The 23,839-nt window shown below is 35.1% G+C and overlaps 1 protein-coding gene across 3 annotated transcripts in view; it reads right to left on the bottom strand.

Annotated features, from left to right (window-relative positions):
* Positions 1-23,839, bottom strand: part of ATPCL (ATP-citrate synthase) — a 555,953-nt gene that overhangs the window by 411,850 nt on the left and 120,264 nt on the right. For all 3 annotated transcript variants that reach the window (XM_090394661.1, XM_090394662.1, XM_090394663.1), the window contains exon 7: positions 11,858-11,937. In XM_090394661.1, coding sequence (XP_090250787.1) covers positions 11,858-11,937 — 80 coding nt within the window. The remainder of the gene's footprint in view (positions 1-11,857; positions 11,938-23,839) is intronic.

Genomic DNA, 23,839 nt, shown 5'->3' on the forward strand with positions numbered 1-23,839 from the left:
GGACAATAGAGAGATTCCTAAAGCAGCTTTGATATGGATCCCAGAAGGAAAACGAAAAAGGAGAAGACCTAACTTTACTTTGCAGAGAATGACAGAATATAAGAGAAGCCAAGCTGGCTGGAAGAGATGGAGAGAAGCTGAACTTGTCGCTCAGGACTGAGGTATCTGAAAAAAATAGATCTTGACCTTACGTGCAATGAGGCACAAAGAGGATAAGTAACTGATTAGGTATCAGAGAACACTCATGATAACAATGAAGAAGAATTTATTGAGCAGTTGTGAGACAACTTTCAACCAACATGTGAAAGAATTTGGGGACAAAGAGTGTTAGATTCAATCAATCACAGCATCAGGTGTCTCAGTTAAGGATGCGACTCTTTTGCCACTAGTCAGTGATCATGCTCTCATGGAATGTAGTGAACTGTATGAATATCCCAACTAAGACAGGTTACATGCTGAACTACAAATCTGAAAATGACAAACACGGAAGAATACCAATATCATCTTTGGTTCCATGGCATCATGTGTTGAATGGGAAGGATATCACTTGTACATGGGAAAATCTTTGAAAAGATGCTTAAATGATGAGGTATCTGAATGTGCCTCTAGAATTCAAGAATGAAATGGATGTGCAATCTTATTAAGCAAGTGATCCATAAGAAGATGAAGGAATATAGTGAGAATAAGAGTGAGAGGTTTATGAAATATATAAAATGAAGGCTAGAAAAGTTCCTGAGTAAGAAAAGAAATTGGTTGTGCAGGCTAAAGCAAACTCAAATGAATTTTTACTGCAAGTAAAAAAAAAAAAAAAAAAAAAAGGCAGAATAACTTCAGTGAATGCAGATAGTAATCCTGCATCAGAAACAGATATGTTCTAATTTCACTAAGATCTATAAACTAGGTGTATGCAACATAACACACAGTCCTACTACTGCATTGGATGCGAAGAGATTGAGTTGCATGAGAACGAAGTTCTAGAGTTATTGCCTAACCTGGATAAGATTTTGGCATGCATGCTAAAGGAATGTTCAACCAAACTGGTGAGACCCTTGACATGTTTGTATAATGAATCTTAGCTAAGGAAAGATTCCACAGGAATGGAAATAATGTATGATAATACGATTGCACAAGGGTGGTGAAAAGACTGTGTTGAACTATTGACTTATCATTATATCTGGAATAATTGTGATGATTTTAGAGAAGTAGGTAAGAACTTGCATACAGAACTGGGTGACAAAACAAGCTATACTTTGCAAGGAAAAGAATGGTTTTACTAAAGGGAAATCATGTTTGAGCAATTTGTTTGTATTTTATAAAATATATTTGTTCATAGCATTATATGAACAGATATTTTATATAACTGTTCATATAATGTTATGGCTGAGTTACATAAAAGGATGGATACACTATGATAATGTTGGAGTCTGCTATAGCATTTGATAGGATACCACATGAAAGGCTGTTGCATAAACTGGAGAACTTGAACTTAGATAAGTGGGTGGCTGATGTACATGTATCAGGAAGTGATATATGGGGTGTGAATCTTTCAGATTTAAGGTGACCAGTCTTGTACTCAAGGGAACATTGGAACATTGTTGTTTAATCTATATATGAATGATATTTGGAAAGGCCTCACAGATCTTCAACTGTTTACTGAGATGCAAAGATAGGAAATTCAATCAGAGATATTACTCATATACAGCATTTATAGAATGATTTGAATAGGCTGGAAGAGTAGGCAAACAATAATGACTATCAATTCAATGTCAATATGTGTAAAGTTATGCACTCTGGCATGATGAGATACCCAAAGGCATATTGGTGGTATTATGTTTGAAATAACTAACAAAACTAGAGATCATCAAGTTATAATGGATAGAGGATCACATATCAAAAGTTGCAAATACAACTCAGAAGATAATTGCAATATTGAACATTGACATGTAAGGATATGGAAGTCATTTTCCTTCTACAAGGCCTTCATATGATTAACTAGAGAACTATGCACAGATTTGGGTCTCCTGGGTTCTAAAGAGATAAAGTTGTAAAAAGGTTGCAAAGAAGAATTACAGAGAAAATATTAGGATTATGGAATGTGCATTATGAGGACAGTATAAGAGTATATGAACTGCCAGTAGTAAGCAGGAGAAAGGGGTGACATGATAGACATCTATGAACTTTTGAGTGTTATAAGATATAGGTTTATAAAATTTTTCATCATACAGGTGAGGAGAGGATAAAGGGTATCTGTCAAAGTTGTTTGTGTATGGTTAAGAAAATGGTAACAGCTATGTTTTTCTCTTACAGAACCATTAATGAGTCCAACAGTTTGCCTGCTGAAGAAGTGAGGGCATCTGAATGAGTTTAAGATAAAGTATGATTGGTGTTGATGTAGCTTCCCTCAACCATGACAAATATTCCCGCTAATTTTTTGCCAATTAATGTGTGCATAAATTCCAAGAATATGGAGGACCCATCTGCAATCCATATAGCAACAAGAACAAGCCCAAACAGACTATCTCAATATGAGAGGACTTTAGAAATGTTCAATATTTTCATATGTTTATATTTTGTTTTTATTTCATTTTTTTTAATATACTTTTTATTTTATTGTATTTTTTTTATTTATTACACAGGAGGTCAGGCTAGGTTAAATAATTAACCAGCATTTAGATTCATCTTACTTTTGTATAGTGCAGTGTCATGTAGCTTGTATCTCATATGTATTTTTCCTGATGATGACCTCAATACAGAGGTCGAAACGCTGAATGTTACTTTCCTAAAGTTTAAATAACTACTCTAACACATGTGTTGTGTCTCCATAAATTCTTCACTAGGAAGGCATGAAAAACATTGTATGCACAAGTTTCCAATCTTAAATTCAACTTGTGCAGTAGCCTGTGCTCACAGCAGCAAACATCACAAGTCTAACTCTTAATCTGATACGCCTAAAATTGGTGACATGGTTGTTGAAAAAAAAAGATCCTGTACACTGCAATGTTAAACCTTGTTATAAGAGAATCCTAAATGCTTACTTCTTCAGCTGCTTAAATACCGCATACTTTATAAATGCATGCTACACAAATTTTGTGTAGCTACATCACTATTTGCAGAAGTTTAAATGACTATTGTCTAGATAGACACTCTAAACAATTATGCTGGAAACAAATTTGCACTGACATCATGGAACGGCTGATAGCAGAGCCGGACTTGCAGGAGATCATCACATGTGATGAGACGTGGATTTTCCAATATGATCCAGAAACAAAGAGACAATCAATGCACTGGAAAACTTCTGCATCACCAAGAATGAAAAAAAAAGCAGGAATGAACAAGTCAAAACTGAAAGCAATGCTGATTGTTTTGTTTTTTTTATATCAATGGCGTGGTAACTGTTGAATGAGTACGTGGCCAAAACCTCAAGGTAATAATGTTGGTTAACTGACCAATATTATTACCTTGAGGTTGTGGCCAAGCTGAGAGAACGAGTGAGGAAGAAACGACTCGATCTATGGAAGAGCAATGCTTGGATTTTGCACTGTCTGGCTGATAGGAAGTTACCAGTGTTGGACCATCCACCTGCTCCATGAGACTTTTACCTTTTTCCAAAGTTGAAATCCACGTTGAAGGGCACCCATTTTCAGTCAGTAGATGAAGTAAAGGACGAAACGGCAGCACTACTGAGGCAGATAACACCTGATGACTTGCAGCACTGCTTCCAACAATGGAAAATTCATATGCACCAAATGTATAGATAGAGGAGGGGAGTATGTAGAAGGGGATAACAATAAAGTTGTACAATTGTAATAATAAACCACATTTTTGCAACCAGACTTGTTATTTTAGTAGTAAGACTTATACGTTGGTTAGACATAACTGGTAATTAATTTACGGAATTAACAACGCATATGAAGTATATTAATTAAAGATAACTTTAATTAATCACTTCTATGTGTGATTCATTAAAGTGATTCATTAAAGTTATCTTTAATTAATATACTTCATATGCGTTGTTAATTCCGTAAATTAATTACCGGTTATGACTTGTTATTTAATAGCCACACCTCGTGCATTTGAAAATTGACTGTTAATTAGAAATTCTGATTGCAAAAATTGTGTGTTCCTTTTTGACCAATGTGCAGATGCACACATGCACAGCTTCAAGGGAACATTGCCCTTGTTTCCCTGGAGGTCAAATAATAATACTGGAGCATATCCTGTCAAATAACATCTTCTCCACCTGCCTTTCTGCATTTTAGGATATTGATATCATTTTCTGTCTCAACTATTGATATGTACTCCTGTTTGCATTCCTCTAATATTTTTCTATTACTGTTCTATCACTACTTGGTTTCATTTAACATTCTTACAAAGTAATTACTCCAGAAGTCTAGAATATCCTTATCTTCAGTTTTCATGTCACCTTTATCATCTTTGATTCCTTTTACAGTACTCTTTCCTCCATTTCTAAGCTTTTTCCATGGCCTCCAGAACATTTTGTCACCATTCTAATATTTATCTTCTAAATTCTTATCAGTCTCCTCGTGACTTGACTTTTGTTTAGCTTAGTTCTTATATTTTTCTCTGTATTCTTTTAGGAAATCTGTCAACTTATTTTCTAGTAACTTTCAGTATGCTTTCATCTTTTCCAGGACTGCTTGTTTAACTCTAGTGTTCAAGAGTGTCTATTTTTCAATCCTTGAAGACAACTTCACCACTAGCCTCCCTAGGTAAATCAATCAATGTTTTTCAGGATTTGCCAATCAGAATCCAAAAGTTTGGTTCCCATTTTTAAACTTTTTTTTTTCTTGAATAATGTTCATATAGTGGAGTCTACAGTTTATCTATAAAAGCTTCTCAACTTATTTGTTTTAAAAAACTTTCTTACATGTTGTTCATTTCAACATAATATTCATTTTCATCTTGCTCAAAACTATTGATAGTTTCCAATTTCAAATTCTCTGTAAATTCTTGTATCCAGAACCAGAACAAATATACCACTATCAACAATAACATAGTCAAAGAGGATTTTCTTATTTGCCTTCTCTCCATGTAAATTTCTGCACATCTTTATGTTAGAATGTAGTGTTAGTAATGACTAGTCTGTAACTTGCATAGAAATCCAACAGGTACCATTAGTATTAGTCTTCCTCTTTTCTTCAAATTTTCTCAAAACTTTTCTATATGCCTGGTAGGATTCATTCCCTACTCTACTGTTTAAATCATCAACAAGAATCACTTTTTTCATTTACTTTATGTCAACTGCATGTTCTAATGACTTGAAAAATTCCTCCATTTCTTCCTTAGGATAACCTTGTGGGGGACCATAGGCACATATAAGGTTCATTATTTATGAATTATTTACACATAAACACAAGGTAAAAGGTAATAATTCATTATAAGGCCACATATTTCAGTCTGAAAATTACAGCCCATCTTCAGTGGCAAAAAACAGTTGACACAAAATAGAATGCAAACAATGGATTTTTTTTTGAGACAGAGGAAAAGGTTAATCATAACTGTGTGTGTTGCATTATTTTAATCAAACTTTCCCATATTTTAATAGGCAGTCATTCCGAATCAAGTTCAGAGAGTGAAGTAAGGCTTCATTACTCTCCTTAAATAAACATTCAAATTTAAATCAGCAGCAATGTAGTAGGCGTGTTATGTCAAGCTCCAATTCCACACATTTCTAGCATTTCAGAACCAATTTCCAGAATTCTAAAGAAATATGATTTAGTCGCTACTTTTATGCCCATCAATAAACTCCACTTATTTTCCCTCTTCAAAAGATAAACACTCTCCAATGTTTCTCCCAGGCATACACCTGGGAGAGACATTGTGAAACTTCATCCCAGGTGAAATTTCTTGTGACTGCTGTCTATACTACTTCTAACAAACTGGACACCCAATAGAAAAAAAGATTACAAGAACATCAATCATATATTTTCCACAATAAATCCAATAAATCTGGATTGGCTCAACACAGAGTAGACACAGAACACAACATTCTTTGGCCTGAAACAAGCCTTCAATGTCAATAAAAAATTTGAACATTTATTTAAGGAGTGCTGAAGCCTTGCTTCACCACCCAAATTTGACTCAAAATGACTGCCTATTGTTATCAAAAATATGGAAGTCTGATTAGAATAATGCATCATTAATTTATATTATTATTATTTTTTTTAATACTGTTATGATTAACCTTTTCCTCAGTTAGAACATAACATTACTGTATATATAACATCACGTGGCTCACTCTATTTCAAATAAATCCATTGTTTACATTCTACCTTGTTTAAACTGTTTTTTTGCCAATGAAGATGGTCTAATTTTCAGACTGAAATATATGGCCTTATAATAAATTATTACCTTTACCTTGTGTTTATGCGTAAGTAATTCATAAAACTATGGCACAAGTGTCTCTAAAAGAATGGTTCATTGTTTATTTTTTCATTTTGAAATCTGCTTGCATAACTACTTGAAACTGACTTCTGGTCAATAAGTTTATCTTCATGTTTGGTACTATACACTAATCCTACATCCTTTCCTTGATCGTTACTGCCCAGCTATAGATGCAGATTATCTTTACAGATGACAGTACTTGCCATTCATTCTACTCATTTGATACCTCATGTAGTGCACAGACATCCCAGGTAATAAAATCATCTACAATGAGTGCCTGAAACATCAATCAAAGTAGTATCCTTCAATGGGAGTGAGGATCTGTCACCTTCAATTTGACCAAAAACATTCTTGCCTCTTCACTCACAAAAGAGATCTTAGCTAACATTCCCTTACTCTTAATAATACACAAATCACCATGCATTATCAGATCTCTGATTGGACTTTATTCTTACCTCCAGTCTCTCCTGGAATGAACACATCACATCAATATCTTCCTCAGAATCTATAAAACTAGGCATCCTCTTTAGTTCAAGATACTAGTTTACACACACAAGTAGTTCTTAACTTTATACAAATCCCAAATCCACCCACACTTAGAACCAGAGGAGAGCAATGATCCCTCTATTACAGATTCTCTTCAACCTCTCTCTCTCTCACAGATACAATGTTTCAGCACTATGCCTATTCTTCAGATACTTCAGCGACCACTGCTCAAATGAATTGGCAACAATCATTTCTCTACTCTGTTGCACCCGTTAATACAAGTGTAGTAGCTGCCTAGCACTCCTTCACTATGCAAATACAAAAACACTGAACCTGCTCTTCTTTCCTGTTTATTTCACCTACCTCCATCCTCTGGAATAGCCTTCTGCCTCTTAATAATAACTACAATCTACAACTCCTCAAAAAAAGTCAATAAACTTCCATCTCAGTCCTAACCTGCATCCCACACTGCACTGATGTGCTTATAGGTTCTTTGCAGTCTTGTGTATGGGATCAATATTTTAAAAAACGAAGAATAAAAAATTTAAAAAATAACATCCTATACTTAGTAATTAGCAGGATCTCACCTGTTTCGGCCAGTTTTGTCTCAGTAATGCCAATTATATCCATGTGGTACTTTTTTTTTTTCCGTTCTTCTGCAAGTTCAATTCCCTTGCCATTAATACTCCTTATGTTGATAATTCCTATCTTTAGTTCTCACATTGGATTTGTTTTTCTTCTTCTAGATGTTGAATTGAAGTTTGTTCAAGTAGCTGACTTTTCATGGTTAATCCTGGTTTTCTGACAAAATCACAGACCTTGTTGTAACGGACAATGTCCTAGCCAACATGAAATATCATGTTGTATTTTTTTCTGGTTTAAGTCAATGAGAGTACAATTTGGTTAGTAAGTCCCAAATTGTCAGACCACCCTCATTTGTTCAGTTCTCAGTGAATATTTACTAATAGGGCACACTATGTAAAAATGAAGATTAGACATTGGACCAGAAGTCATGGTCAGTTCTCAGCATTCTTTAATAGGCTACCCAGAGGTCTCCTCAGAGTCTTCTGGCTTTGACCCTTAAGTTACCCACAAGTGACTTTAACACGAACGATATCTTTATACTCAGCCTATGCTGAAGCACATAATAGATGGAAAACAACTATCAGCAAATCCAACTCTGGATTTCACAAAGACCAAGAGGAAAATGGAGGGGAATGGCTATGTTCTTTGAAAGCCACCGGATGAATCTTCTGCTCAGGCTTCTGCCCCATCTCCAGATGGCAATTGCTGGTGCATTACCTCAAGATAAAGCTAACTGCCTAACATTACTGTTTCCTTCAACTCCTGCATAGGTGACTGAGGCAAATCATTTCAAGAAAGAACTTGGACACTAAAAAGGCTTCTGAATCCAAGAGCATCTCTCCAAATGTACTCAAACACTATGCTCCAGTGCTAACATCTGTTCCTTATCTACAATCTTCTAAACCAAGCTGGTACCTATCCCAAAGCATGAAAGCAAGCATTTATCAAACCTTCTCAAAAAAGTGGATAAAACTCTGCTCTAATACTACTTACTGACAAATTACAATCACATTATCCTCTCCAAAATAATGGAAATAGTTATTAACAATCAACCCTCTCCACATTATCTGGAGGCTTACTAGTATGGATTCTGCCAATCTAGATCCACGACTGATCTCTTAGCCTATATCACCTACCAATGGAATACCAGAGAAAGGATAAGAGAAATACATACTATTGCTCTTGAAATGTCTAGGCTTTTGATCATGTTTGGCATCAAGATCTGCTATGCAAAGTGCCTTCCTCCAGTCTACCAGCCATCCTCTAAATGCCTTTCTCAATGGTCATTCAATGCATGTCACAGTGGATAGCAGTGTCTCTTCAAGCTTCGTCACCAATGAAAGAGTGCCTCAGGACTCTGTTCTATCACCTACCCTCCTTCACGTATACATAAATGACCTACTCTCAATCACCAATAATCCTGTATTCTATTGGCTTAGACATCCCGAGTTTTAAGATCATCTGCAACCAATGTCTTAAGCACTGATCCACATACCATCCTTGGACAAACGTAACCTATTGTTTTCAATGCTGCGAAAATGCAGTTTGGCCATTTCTCTCACAAAAAGGATCAATGTTCACTTTCAGTAATACACAAATGCCCAGACAGAATCAGATCCTCTCCTTGGACTGATGTTTACTTTCAATCTCTCCCACCAAACATTCAATAGCTTCCTCAGCCTCTAAAAATTAGGAATTCTTTTCTGCTTAAGATACCATTTTTCATTCACCCAACTGCTAACTTTATGCAAATATAGTTCGCCCACCGATTAGAGGTCCCTCGACACTTCTGCACGTCAGAAAAAGGAGAATCCATTCCGATAATAGGGTAATCAGTCTGTCTTCTGGGATGAGTTTGTTTATTATTACAGGTCGGAAAATTTAGCTTTTCTTTTACAAACATTGCTGTTTTTAAAGTGTAACTATTTTGCTTGTATAACAGTTGAAAAAATGTACGTAGTGTTAACAAAATTAAAAAAGGTATAGCATAAAACAAAAAAGTAACTAAGTTTATTTTTAAGAAAGTTTTCTATAAATTGTTGCGACTCTTTTAACAAACCCATGCAAAAAAAATGTTGGAAAAAATACCATTGTCAAATTCTTTTAATCTTCAGAGTCATCTGAATCGGTGTCCGAATCGCCATCACTTTCACTTAAATTGATCACCAAAAGGTTCGCATAATTCTTCGATAATTCTGTCTCTGTCCCAATACATATTTTCCAATGAGGTGACATGAGAGCAATATTTTCCACAGTTTTGAACTGTAATACTTTCAATCGCCTGTTCTGAAAGCTTAAAAAGTTTCAACATGTCAATATCCCCAGTTACATTGCGATGGCGAATGAAACTTTTCACTTCTGCCCAAACATACTCAATAGCATTAATATCGCAATGATATGGTGGTAGCCTCAAAGCTAGAAATCCATGCTCTTTGAGCATCGTCATCATCATCAAATTCCTGCCATGTACCCTCAAGAGATGTACAGGATATGATAGTACTACATGAAAAATTTACATCATTACTACCTTCCTATCTACAATTTTCCTCCAAATCAGTCTGTTACTTGTCAAGACTCCAACATTATTTGAGCATCGTGTCAAATTTAAATAGTTTGGTTGTGGGCGAGTTTCTTTTGACCAAATTAAGCAATTTAATTTTTCGCATATCTGGGGAATGAGAAATGTTATTTGCAGAGAGCCAATCCATAAGAACTTGCTTCTTATTCAATTTGGAGCTTTGTTTAATCGAATAGAGTGATATGAAGCGTTATCAATTATAACAACAGCATTTTTAGGAAGGTTTGGAATCAGTTTTTCTTCTGCCCACTTTTCAAAGATCGTAGAATTCATTTGCCCATGGTCGTCTCCAATAGTTGAATTGGCTTTGTATAGTAAGTTTGAATTCGGTAAAAAACCCATTTCTCCACCCGCACACAAAATTATTATGCGCCGCGAGGCATTTCCTGTTTGTAGCACTCCACATTCTTCTTTAGACTGCCAACATTTTCAAAGTTAAATTACTATCAATCCAAGTTTCATCTAGATACACAATCGGTCTTTTCTCCTCCCTGAAATGCTTATTGCTCTCAAATACTGCGTTCTAGATAAAACAATGTCACTTCGCTCCATGATAAGTTTCCTTTTATTCTGGGACTTTTTTAAAACAAAATCCGATTTCATGAAGTATTTTCCTTAAAGTTTCTCTTTTCCAAAGAAAGTTAATTTTTTCTTTAAGCACAGAAATCAATTTCGGAACAGTTGGCACTCTTTTCTCGACCACGTAAAATTCGTGAATAGTTCTTCTTATAAAGTCTACATCAAAATCATTCAAAGCTACAGTTTTGATGGTTTTCTTTCTCTGGCGCTTTTTTTAGGAGATTTAAATTTTGGCTTACCTTCACTTTTTGATTCCCTATGAATTCTTTTAACAGTCGACCCCGATACACCCGCAATTGCACTTGCACGTTTTATGACTTGAGAAAGGGGAACAAGAAGACAGCCTTCTGACGATTCTTTTTCGGAGAATGTCAGCACATTATTCAATATTCTTTTGCAAGAGCTACTGAAACATTTAACAACAGAACTTGTTGACTGTACTTGATCCATCATACAAATTAATAATAAAAAAAAATGCAAAAACGCGCCAACAAAAATCAAACTAGTACTAGTACAGCAACAGACAAGAAAACACGTGATTTCGCATGTTGACGACCAATTCGTACATCATTTCTTTCTCCCCTTCAGCATGAATCGACTATTCTTGGCAAAATGCCAAGAAATAATCTACAAATGGTGGGTGAACTATACCAAATCTGTCCATCCTCTGAATACTGCTGACATGTTTGTTGTAGTGCACCTAAAATTACCCTAAAATTTTGGAATGATGTCCAAAGCAGAGCACGATTTAGCTCTCAGTTGATTAATCCTTCACAGACCCATTTTAACCTCTGTATCATAGACAATGTTTCAGCTAATTTTCTTCCATAGGTACTGCTATGGACAGTGTTCCATTGAACTGTTAATAAACAATCATTCTTTCTTCACTTTCTGAAGTGTTTCTCAACAACTATAACCTCCAACTCTTCAATTTGCAGCATTAAATTTGGTAGGTACATTTTGGACCACCCTGTATATATATTAAAAGAAAATTCTATGTTAAAAAAAGTTCTTGTTAAAGTAAATAATTTTAATCATAAAATAAACTTCTCAAACTTCTTAGGTCATTCTCATTAGAACAATGGCAATTAAGTTTGTTATTTGAGTTTATTCTAATGAACACACATACACAAATAATAAATAAAAATTAAAATTTATTTCATTTTGAAAAAAAAAAAAAAAAAAAAAAGGTATGAAAGAAAGAATATACCACTCAATACAAACCCAATGGATTAATTTCCAAATAAGTGAAGTACAAATCTACATAGACATCATAAAGTGCAGATATGAAACTTGCAACATAACTGAAAAATAAAAATGGTATATATGTAAAGACATGTACACACCAAAATAAACAGAACCATGTAATATATAATAAGGAGTTAAGCTAAAGACAGTTTTTATTTTATATTAATATATTTGAAAAATACAGAACAAAAACAGTCTTGTGCTGGAAGTAATACAGAAATACTCCCACCTTACAACACTTTACAACTATACCACTCATACGACACTTTTCAATTATGACCAATGCCCACTTATATGATGTTGCATTCGCTCATACAACAGTTTTAGCACTATGATATTGCCATGAATCAATCTATGTGCAGTATTCTTGAAGTCAGTTAATTTTTACAACGTCAATGCACACTAGATTTATCTGTGTGTTGCCGCTTTCTTGCTGTGAATTATAAATTGTTTATAACTATAATTTTGGTTTATTACTGTTAATGATGGCAATAAAATTCAAAGTAAGGGTTTGCTTCAGTGAAAAGAAAGCATGTAAATCTATTACATTAGATATTAAGGTTAAAATGATTCAATTTAGTGATAATAATGTATCAAACACCGAGAAAAGCTGCAGGCTAGGTTTACCTTGCAACAACTGTTGTTACAGTTGTTAAATACAAAGATAAAATTCTAACTGAAAAGTACTACACTAGTTAACACTACATTTATCCTTAAACTGTGAAAATCTTACTACTGAAATGGAAAACCTTTTAATGGCGTACACGGATAACCAAACTGGTTCATGTGTTTCCTTAAACTAAACTATTCAGAATCATTTTTTCACTTGTGAAAATGTTTCTGAATTTCTTGTGTTCTTTTCTGATGTAAATAAATGTTTTATTTATGTTATTTATGCACATGTATAACTGCTCAAAAACATGTTAGTAAACCATTACATGAACCTAGAACTGGAGGGGGGGGAAGGCAGTGATTCACTATATGATGATGATCTGGAACATAAAGTGTAATATGATTAGATCTATACATATTTTTAGGACATCGATGATTGGCACATACCTTAGTAGGTCGGTTCTGATGTAGAAAAACTCAAGAGCCAAAGGTCCAAAATGTTTTGACCACCTACCTAATATGATGACGATGGTCCTCCATTTCAACAAAATAGCTCTTATCTGGTGAGGCATCAACACTACAAGATTTCTGAAGGTTTCTTGTGATAGCTGGTACCAACATGTAACCAACAAATCCTTTAAACTCTTGTAAGTTACATGGTTGAGCAGATGCAGAGCAGACGTGCTGTTCCAATACAAACTACAGATGCTCAAATGCATTGATGTCCAGGGATTTTGGAAGCAGGGCAATACCTGTAAGTCTTCCTCATGTTCTGAACCATTCTTACACAATCCAGATAGCATGGCATAGCACATTATCCTGCTGAAAGGATGCACAACCAGAGATGAATACCATTCCCATGAATGAATGTACCTGGTCTGAAATGATGTTTAGGTAGGTGGTAGACATCAGTTTCCTACACATGAATGAAAACCAAGGGTTTCCCAGCAGAACATTGCCCAAAGCATTACACTGCCCCCCCACTGGCTTGTTTTCGTTTCGCAGTGCATCCTGGTGACAACACTTTCCCAGGTAAATGATGAACACATATCTAGCCACCCATATGGTGCAACAGGAAATAACATTCATCAGACAAGATGACCTTCTTCCACTCATGCAAAGTCCAATTTTGATACTCGTGTGCCCACATGAGGTGAATTGAGGTTAGCACGTGTACCTGGAGCAACCTATGCAGTCCCATTTCTCCCCGTCACCAGCATTCAAATCGCTGGCAAGTTGTACCACAGTAACCCTTCTATTGGCTTGTACCTATAAGTCTGGAATAGCCTTCACTCACCTTAAGTAATGAGCCATGGTCAACCCACACCTTGCTGGCAATTTGTAGTTTCCCCCTCCTCAGACCACTTTTTGAAGATACTCAACTGATCAAGTCATTTGGCCATTACAATATGGCCTTTGTCAAACTTGCTTAAGTCTGCTGCCTTTCTCATATGAAGAATAACTGATTCATTAACAGAGCACGCTATCAGGTGTTATTTTAACAGTTTCATGATTTGCACACATGGCATCATTTCCCTGCAGTTGCTTTGATTTGCATGAAGATGCGCTGGTCATAATATTTTGACTCTCCAGACTTCAACCATCAGAACATCAATAATAACCTATTAGGCAATGCTGAAGTTCTTTTCTTTTACTCAGCACAGCCATCCATATATAACATTAATACACTTTCAACTCATTTCTGAAAAAGTGTATATGCTGCCAAACTGCCTTAGACAAATTTTTGAAATAGGGTATATACTGCTAAATTGCCATATGTTCATAAATTTTGAACAGTTATTAGTGTTACCAAGTGGGGAGAGAGGGAGGGGGAGAGTAATTTCTATATTTAAGAGTATATTACCAATACTACTGTAGGTGTTATTATGCTCCTCATACATGTATATAAATAAGTATTCATTACATAATGAAAACTTATTTTGTTCACAGGGATTTTTTTAAATTCTTCTTAAAATGAAATCCAAATCTGCAATATTCATTCCTGTTTCAGAGCATTAAGAGATTGTTAAATGCTTTTAGAATTAGGCCAAATCAATTATTTTGTCAGTTTGTTATTATTTTTACAGCTATTTTGTTTGCTTTTGTTTAGGAGTACTTTTAATGTCATTGGCTTTTTACTCAAGAATTCTTAACACATTATCGATGTATTTTAGAGACAAATATATGCAGAGTAACAGAGGAAGAAAATTCACACATACCTTTTTTTTGGATGTTGTTGGCTGTCTTCTTTCTGCGATGTGCATACTTCTGCTGTTAGGGTGTTAAAAGGGAAGGGGTTTTGGAAAAAGTGGGGTGGGTGGGTTTGAGACGATGTGGGAGAATTAATTTGGAAAAACCTGGGTTTTTTTTTTTATATAATATATACATAATTATTTTTAAAGGACCTTTTTTTTGAAGAAGAGAGATGAAAGAGGGGGCTGAAAATAGAAAAAAAATTTTTTTTTTTTTTTTTTTTTTTTGAGGAAGAGGGGAGGGTTTATGGGAAAAAGGGGGCTGGGGAAAAGGTTAACGGGGTGTGAGCCATTTCAAGCGTGCATCATCGTCAGAAACTCATGGGGGAAGTGGATGCTATGTCATGTCGGCTTGGTGTTTCTGCCTTTGAAGTGCTTGTGTTATCGCCTACTGGTCAGAGTTGTGACCTAATTTTTATGTCATGGAACTTCCAACACTCTAAGATTATGTAGGGTCAGTGGACATTGATTGAGTTTTCATCACATTTTATGGCTATCATTTCCAATATTCTAGCATTGTTTCGTTGTCTTGTCTATTATTATGGCCTTGTTGATTTGCAGGGTATGTTTCTATTCAAGGGCATAAACTGCTATTTCTGTTTTCCCAGTACTTTGTATTCTATTTTTCTTTTTGATGTTGTGTTTTTTTAGTGTTTAAATGTTCTGGAATAGAGATGTTACAGTCACAGAAGTGTTCTTGTAATAATAGTCTTGCCCATGAAGACCTGATAGTAGAACGTGTGTATATCACAGTCTTTTTGGTAAAAAATAATAGTTTTTTAAGAGAAGTAACATGGGAATTTTCCCAGAAATAATACCTATAGTTTGTTTTTATTCTGCAAGGGCTGGTTAAAAACTAAGTAGGAGGACCAAAGCAAATAAATTAAGGTACATACACCAGTATAACCCTTAATTGCACGAATTCTCCTGCTAGTCTGCAAACTGAAAAATCAGCATTTCCATGAAGACATGAAGAATAAATGCCACCTCCATATGAGAGAGAGACTATTCTCTAGAAAGGAAGAAAAATCCCCCCCCCCCCCCAAACATTATGCTGGCTAACTCGTCATTTGATTCTCTAAGAAGTTATACATCTCCAACCCATCTCTGAAGCTGAAGGTATATATAGTGGAGATTAAGCACTTCTATAAAATATTTAAAATGTATTCAAAAAGATATGCATCCTATTGAAGAAATCAGCATATGATGACAATACATTACATATACTAATAAAAATAGCACGTATAATATTAATCATAAGTATGCAGTGATTAGTATTTTTTTGTTTATGGAATTTTTTTTAAATAGTAAAAACTCAATATTTATTTCTGTTTTAAATGAATTAAGATATGGTTAAAGTTTTCAGAATAATTCATAGCAACTAAAACTATGAGGCAAGCATATAATTTTTAATAATTAGATGCTTTCTCTGGCCAGTTCCTCTTTGTAAGTCTGATTAAGCTGAACTTTGAAAGAAGTGGGACCATTATATCTGTCAATTGTGTGTCAGTCTCCAAATAGTTAGCAGGATAAAAATCTGCATTGCCAAGAAGGAAAAATCTCAAAACCTTGTTCCTTTTATGACATTAACTCAACTAAAATCACATTCAGATCATTAAGAACAAAAACTGTTAAAGAATATTCATTCACTTCATTTTACAAAGTTATACCAGCAACACCAGCTTGGTTGCCCAAGTGATTTAAATCTTAGAATCTCAGGGGCAAAGTCCCAAGGAAACACTGATTCAGCTAGGACAGAAAAAAAGGACAATACCAGTGGACACAAAATATTAAAGAAGCAGTCCTGGGCAAGAAAAAAGCACATCAAAAGTTCTTGGCAAATAAGTCAGCAGATTCCCTAAAAGAATGCAGAGGAAAACGTGAGCTAAGCTATGCATAAAAGTAGCTAAACAAAATTCATGGGAAATCTTTGGTAACAATATAAAAAATAAATATCAAGAAGGTGGCAAAATGTTCTTGAGGCTATTGAAAAATATTAGAAATGGGTACTGTAAAATTATCATTATTATTACATAAGCACCTCCATGGAGTCCTAAGACTCATCATGGGAGACCCAAGCTATCAACTATCATGTACCTCTCCTTTAAACCTTTAACAGACAAAACACTCACAACTGACTGACAATCCATTCTATTTGTTCCCCACTCTCAAAACAAAAAAAATACAGTCCTAACTCCCCTGCTAATCACACTATTCCCAACTTTCAGACAACCCATTCATTCATCATTCTCCAAACAAAATGTCTAGTGCTCAAGCCCTTGCTAATCACGTTCTTAACCAATTTCTCTGGAAGTTGGGTAAGCGTATAGAGGAATTAAAAGGAATTAAAGATGATAAAGATGACAAAAACTACAGATAACGATATCCTAGATGTCAGTAGTAATTACCTGGAAAGACTTAAATGAAACAAATGGTGATAGAACAGTAGTAGAAAAGTTTCTAGAGTAATGCAAACAGGAGAACATATCAATACTCGAGGCAGCAAAATCCATCAAAAACAAATGAAGTAGATGACGTTTGACCAGAAATGCTTAAATACAGAGGCTGTTCAATAAGTTATGACTATATTTATACAGAAAACAGATTATTTAATCGTCATCATTTACATGGTCTTTTTCGAAGTAACTACCGTGAGACGCGATGCATTTGTCCCAACGTTGCATCCACTTCTTAAACACATGTGAAAGTCCGTTTTTTGAGAGTTCTTTCAAAACCGCCTCTGCAGCTTTTACACATGCTTTGCTGCTTTTGAAATAGTGGCCTCTTAGTGGTTTCTTGAGCTGAGGAAAGAGCCAGAAATTGCACGATGCGAGATCAGGACTGTATGGAGGGTGTGGTAAGATATCTATGTTGTTCTTCTGCAAAACGTCCACTACACCACCAGCAATATGTGGCCTTGCATTATCGTGGTGCAATAAGAAGCCATTCTTCAGCAATGGATGCTTCCTTTTGACGTGCTGTACCATTGTCCGTAAAACATCCACATAATATGAGCCGTTTACAGTATTCCTGGATTCTACAGCATGTTGGTAAACAATGCCTTCGTAGTCAAAAAACATTACGGTCATAACTTTACCAGTCGATTTTACAGTTTTTGCTTTCTTGGGGGGTAGGTGAAGATGGATGCTTCCATTCACTGCTTCATTGTAGGGTCATAGTGATACAACCAAGCTTCATCTGCTGTAATGATGCATTTTAAGAAGTTGTCGCCTTCTTGTTCCAGTCTTTCTTAACATTCTGTGCACACATCCACTCGATGCTGCATTTGCTCCAGTGTCAAGAGTTTGGGAATCCATCAGGCGCAACATGTTTCAGTCCCAAATATTCAGCCATGATTAAGTGAACACTTCCCACAGAAATATTCAGGACAACATGCAGCTGGCATACTGTAATTCTGCAATCCTCCTTGATGATAATCGCTGCTGTGTTGATCATTGTCTCTGTGATGGACGTTGAAGATCTTCCCTCACGTTCAAGATCTTCAACATTTTGCCTTCCTTCCTTAAAAGTTTTATGCCAGCGAAAAACACTTGCCCTCGACATTGCTTCATTGTGGAAAGCTTCGCGTATCATGTTAAAAGTGTCCGATGCCGATTTTTGCAAACGCACACAAAATTTAATCGCATAATACTGTTCCAAGGATGTTTCCATTTCGACGACTGGTCGCGGCTCGTAAGCGCACTGAAACAAGCTTGCGTTTAGTCACGTGACACTCTGGCACATCAGCCCATATACGCCATCTATCAACCTCCTTTGTTAATACAGACAGCAACATTTCTTTATTCCACAGAAATTAATATTCTGATGAGTGGTTTTGCGAGAGTAAAATTAGTCTTATTACTTATTGAACAGCCCTCGTATGTATGTATAAGTTTGGCAGTGGCTCCACTGCATTATTCAGAGGACCTGGTCAGAAGGTCAAATTCCAGATTGGAGTACAGCTCACAATTCCCATCTATAAAAAAGGGAATAAAGCTGAATGTAGCTTTATTCCTTAGTAGAGAAATTCCTACAGAGGAATTTCTCTACTAAGTGTTCAAGATAAGATTTATGTAAGCATACTTGAAAAGAGGTTGAGATACATTATGGAAGAGAAATTTGGAGGAGAACAGGTTGGTTTCAGTTCGAACAGAGGTTGTCGAGATCAGATTTTTGCTCTAAGACAAATAGTTGAGAAATCACGGGAATATGACAAGGATCTGTACTTAACCACCCAAACAGCCAGGATGTCTATAGACATTCAGCTAAATCTGGATATGATTCAGCCCACCTGTTGAAAGAACAGGGATAAGAAGTGCAATTTGACCGTCATGTCCATTAGAAGTTATGATAAACCCTCACGCTGAAGAGAACAGCTAATCAGATTATCTCAAGTTCATAGCTGCCTCTCAGTTGCCTATAACAAGAAACGCACTTCCTTGTTCTATGCTGGGTAACTGGATCTTAGTTATATTGGATAGACTAAAAATATCGAAATTATTTATATTTTTGTTTTCTCTTTTTATTGTACAATACAATTTTAATGCCTGGACAAAATAAAGATCCTTGCATAATTTCTTCACTTAAATATTGCCTTACCTTGGAGAACGAATTTCATTTTTAATTTTTTTGGCGCTAATATTTTTCTAATTGCTTACTTGATAAAACATTTTCTTTGTTCTCGAAGAAATTAATTCACGATAATTATTTGAAATATTATTTTAAAAAAAGAAAAGAAAACTGGCTGCAGACGTTCCAGATTATATTATTTTTGTTCAAAATCATCGAAATCAAATAATACTTCACAGATTTCCTTTAGGATGAGCTTGATCGACTTTGTTTTTATAGAGAATAACATGAAATTCTTTAATCATATCACTAAATTTTTTCTTTATATAGTAATCTACCATTCTTTTTAATTTCACTTTCTTGGTTTCCTTGTATAATTGGTCATTAGAAAATGAAATTAACAGTTATAATTTAAATTTATACATATATATTTTCTGCATAATTCAGATATTATACTCCAATTTAAAGTAAGCGATACATTTGCTTCTATTTTATCATTCAAAATAGGTATATCAAATGTGAAATTTCATTTGCATATCTTTACAATAGAATTGAACTTTATTTTGCCTTGGATAGTGTACCCCCCCCTTCCCCCCATTGCATCACTATCAACACAGCCGAAAACTGTTATGAAATATAGGTACAGTTTTGATTTAATTCGTTATTTTTCTCTAGTAATTGTTCCTCATAACTTTAATTTTTCGAAACAGAAACTATGTGGTGATTATTATAAATGAGCAAATTATAAATCAGAAAATATACATATTATTTCCTGATTATTATAAATCAGGAAATTATGTGATATTCAGTAATAGGCGAAATTAATATTTAAAATCACTGTTATCCTACAAATGCAATATCATAATAAAGAAAGATGGAAAAAACCAAACAAGAAATTTCTGCCTGTAAAATATTCAGATATTGCTTGAGGCTCTTTAGTGTGCTGCCTACTGTGCATGTTCTATTGTTCTGTTTCTCAGTGGGGGTTAATAATCTCCATTAGCTTAGAGCTTATTACTGGGCAGAAAGGAATAATTAGCAAGTATACCCAAGACACAATTCATTTACGAGCTCGCAAGAAGCAGTGATGTGTCCCAATTTACAATTATTAGGCTTTCAACTATCCTTATATGTAAAACTCTACTTGTCTTTGTCCAAATCTTATTTATATATGAGATATCACTCAAATACAAATATTCAAGCTTCTTCTCTGCTTAGTGTCCCTAAATATTTATTTTATACTGTACCTTTCAGGACATTTAGTTTAAGATATAAAATTCAAAAACAAGGAGCAATTACCAAAATATGTCTGAGTGTGAAACTAATATGCAGTCGTGACCTTTATCTCGTAACTTAACAACCCCCCCCCCGTGATTAGGTTCGTACGTTGTTACAAGTGGTGCATTGAGCGACAATCTCAGACAACTGTATTTTCAATGAGCAAAAGTTTATTGAACTCTTAAACATGGTACAATTCATTCTTTATCAAATAAATCTCAATTCAATACTAAGAATATATAATACAAATTTTCACTAGCTAAACACAAGTATTAGGTTAAGATCCTACAAGAGAATTGTGATCATATCGCCATAACAGATTCTATACATACAAACATGTATAATCCTAGAACTAGTTGATCCTTTGTCTAATCCCTTACTGGTTTGATCAAGCTATAATTCTGTATTTTCTAGGACATATATAATCAGTTACTATAATTTTCTCACTAAGAAAATATGGATTAAAATTACCCTTTCGCTGAGCTAATACACACTTTTGACCTTTAAAACTCTCTCCATTAAAATACAATGTACATGCATAAATCTCTAGGTACATGAATTACGTATTAATTAATAATAACAAGCTCATTTTTATTCTAGTTTGGCATGTACTAAAGTCCTAGTATAATTCTCATTAATCCTTTCAACTGTTCAGTAATTGAACAATGACTACAGTTACATATGATTTGAATTGACACGAGATTTTAGATTACCTTTTGACTTGGGTCTTCTACACTGGTTTCTACCTTTTCCGATAATTTATCTTCCTAGGACGAACTCTTCTATAACTTATCACTCCTAAGTTCTTTTGGCACTAAGATGGGCTTTCACAGTCTTTATCTTACATTCTTCAATCAAGGAGATACATAGGATCATCTATTCTATGGCTGAAAAATTCACCACCTGGGCACTGACTCCTTTATAGAATTTTCTTTCTCTCGTTATGATCACTGGACGATGAAAGACACTGACTTTATCTTCTCTCTTTTTAACGAAACGGCGTCCCTCATTTCTTACAATAAGAACACGAAATCAAAATCCCGCACACTTTGTTTCCTTATTGTGTCGGACGGAGAAAACACCTAACCTGTCACTCAGGAAAACCACGTGACACCTATACGAAGACTTGCGAAGAAAAACTCTGAGGAAAAATGCCTCGTTGGGGGGGGGTTCCTAACCCTTTTATACGATGACTCCTACCGGCGCCTTCTTCAATTTCTTTTTCTTCCCCCCTTACTGGAGTCTATTTCACTGACCAATTAGAGTGGAGTTTTTCTGCCAAAACATCATGCGGTCCATGTGCACGCGACTGACACGTGACAAGTCTCGATTCGGGAATTATGACCTTGAGCTTTGGCTTTTGATTAAGCTAACCTCTATGTCATCTATACTAAATTAATCTCCTTTTCAAAATTTCCAAGAATTACCAAGTTTTTAAGTTATTACTTGTTTTTAAGGATCTAAAAACTAGCCTCTCACATACAAAATCCTATTACTAATCTTCTTTGCTTTACTTAATCTTATTTTATCATATCACAACTGTAATAAAATTTCCTTCTTTTTTTTATTTTTTATTTATTTAGTTCAACAAACAATTTCAGCTATATATTTCACTTGGATGCAAGCATGTTTTTCTTTCCTTTTATTTTTTGTATTTGTTACTTTCAAAGGCTCTTAACGATATCTGCTTAGGAACAAGCTTGCTTACTTAGTTATCTATACAGGGTTTTTATTTCTTCTCTTGTTACATCATGATAACTGAAATTTTCACATTCTTCAGTTATCAGGATGTAACAGCAGTAGCAGTAACATTCAGGATAAGAAAAGGAAACTACGTGAGATGCAGAAAAGTTGGAGCCTTCGCCTTTCGAGCAGCTCTTGTTCTACCTATGAGGAGAGAAATCTTTCTAGCTCTGAAGATAGCAATTCTGCCTGTACGTTAGATGTCTTTGTGCAGACAATGGGTGATCGCCACTGAACATACACCAGCTTGTCCACAGCTTGCCTATGAAGGCTTCCCTTCATAGGTAAGCCAGGAATTACTGAAGACTTTGACTCCAGCAACATTTTAAGCTCTTTCCGTCTATTTTTAGACGATGATATTCTTTCCTTCATAGTGGAACAGACTAACCTTTATGCTTGTCAACAACATCAGCAAGTTGAGTACAGTCGGCATTCTCACAGTAAACTTTGGAGCCCAACAGATATCAACATGCTCCTTAATTTATAGCACGCTTGATTGTGCAAGGTATCGTGAAAAAGTCCACCCTTGAAATGTATTGGTCTACAGACTGGATTCTGAACATGTCAATATTTCGTGATGTTATGACTGAAAAACAATTCAGTCCCATCATGAAGTATTTGCATTTTCAGAATAATGAGGAATACAATCAGGCAACACATCCTTGCCCAGTCCTCAACAAAATTTATGATTTTCTGATGAAAATCCATCAAAAACGTAGATCACTCTACATCCCTGAGAGAGAGACTTCAGTATCGATGAAAGTCTCATGCCATTCAAAGGTAGATTGAAATGTAAGCAGTGTATTCCCAAAAAGAAAGCGAAGTATGGGGTAAAATTTTTTATGTTTTGTGAATGGAAAAGTGGATATCTTTGGGATTTCAAACCTTATACGGGAAATCAAACTGTAATTGAGAATGATAAATATTTGAGTCTCCCCTTGTCGATGCATGTAGTAATGCAGTTACTAGACCCTTTACTGGGGAAAGGGTACTGCATTATAATGGATAATTACTATATGTGTCCTGAACTCACTGATTTGCTTTCACTGATATATCGCTGATACAGCATCGTATAGATAGTTATGGTACTGTAAATGCAAAAAAGTGAGACATTCCTCCAGATCTGGCTTCAGGAAAGCTATCGAAGGTGGAAATCTGAGCTTATCAGTGAGGGAAAGTCTTTGCACTATGTTGGAAAGACAAAAAAGATATTTTTCTGCTGTCTTCCCTGCACAATCCATCAATTTTTCTTTCTTCAAACCAAGAATGGTTTGAAGAAAGAAAAACCCATTGCTGTGTGTGCATACACGACACTATGGATGGAGTCAATAGGTGCAATCAGCAGCTATCGTTCTACTCTGTAATGAGGAAACAGCATAAAAAATATTACAAAAAAAGTGTTCGGACATATATTGGATTTTGTTATTTGGAACAGTTTCCTCCTGCACAAGAAAAAATGTTTGTCTACCATAACATATCTAGAATACAGAATAGAAATTGCAAA

Source organism: Typopeltis vanoorti, chromosome 6 (assembly GCF_054136105.1).
Source record: "Typopeltis vanoorti isolate ZY-2024b chromosome 6, IOZ_Tvanoo_1.0, whole genome shotgun sequence".
In the NCBI taxonomy this organism is placed as follows: Eukaryota; Metazoa; Arthropoda; class Arachnida; order Uropygi; family Thelyphonidae; genus Typopeltis; species Typopeltis vanoorti.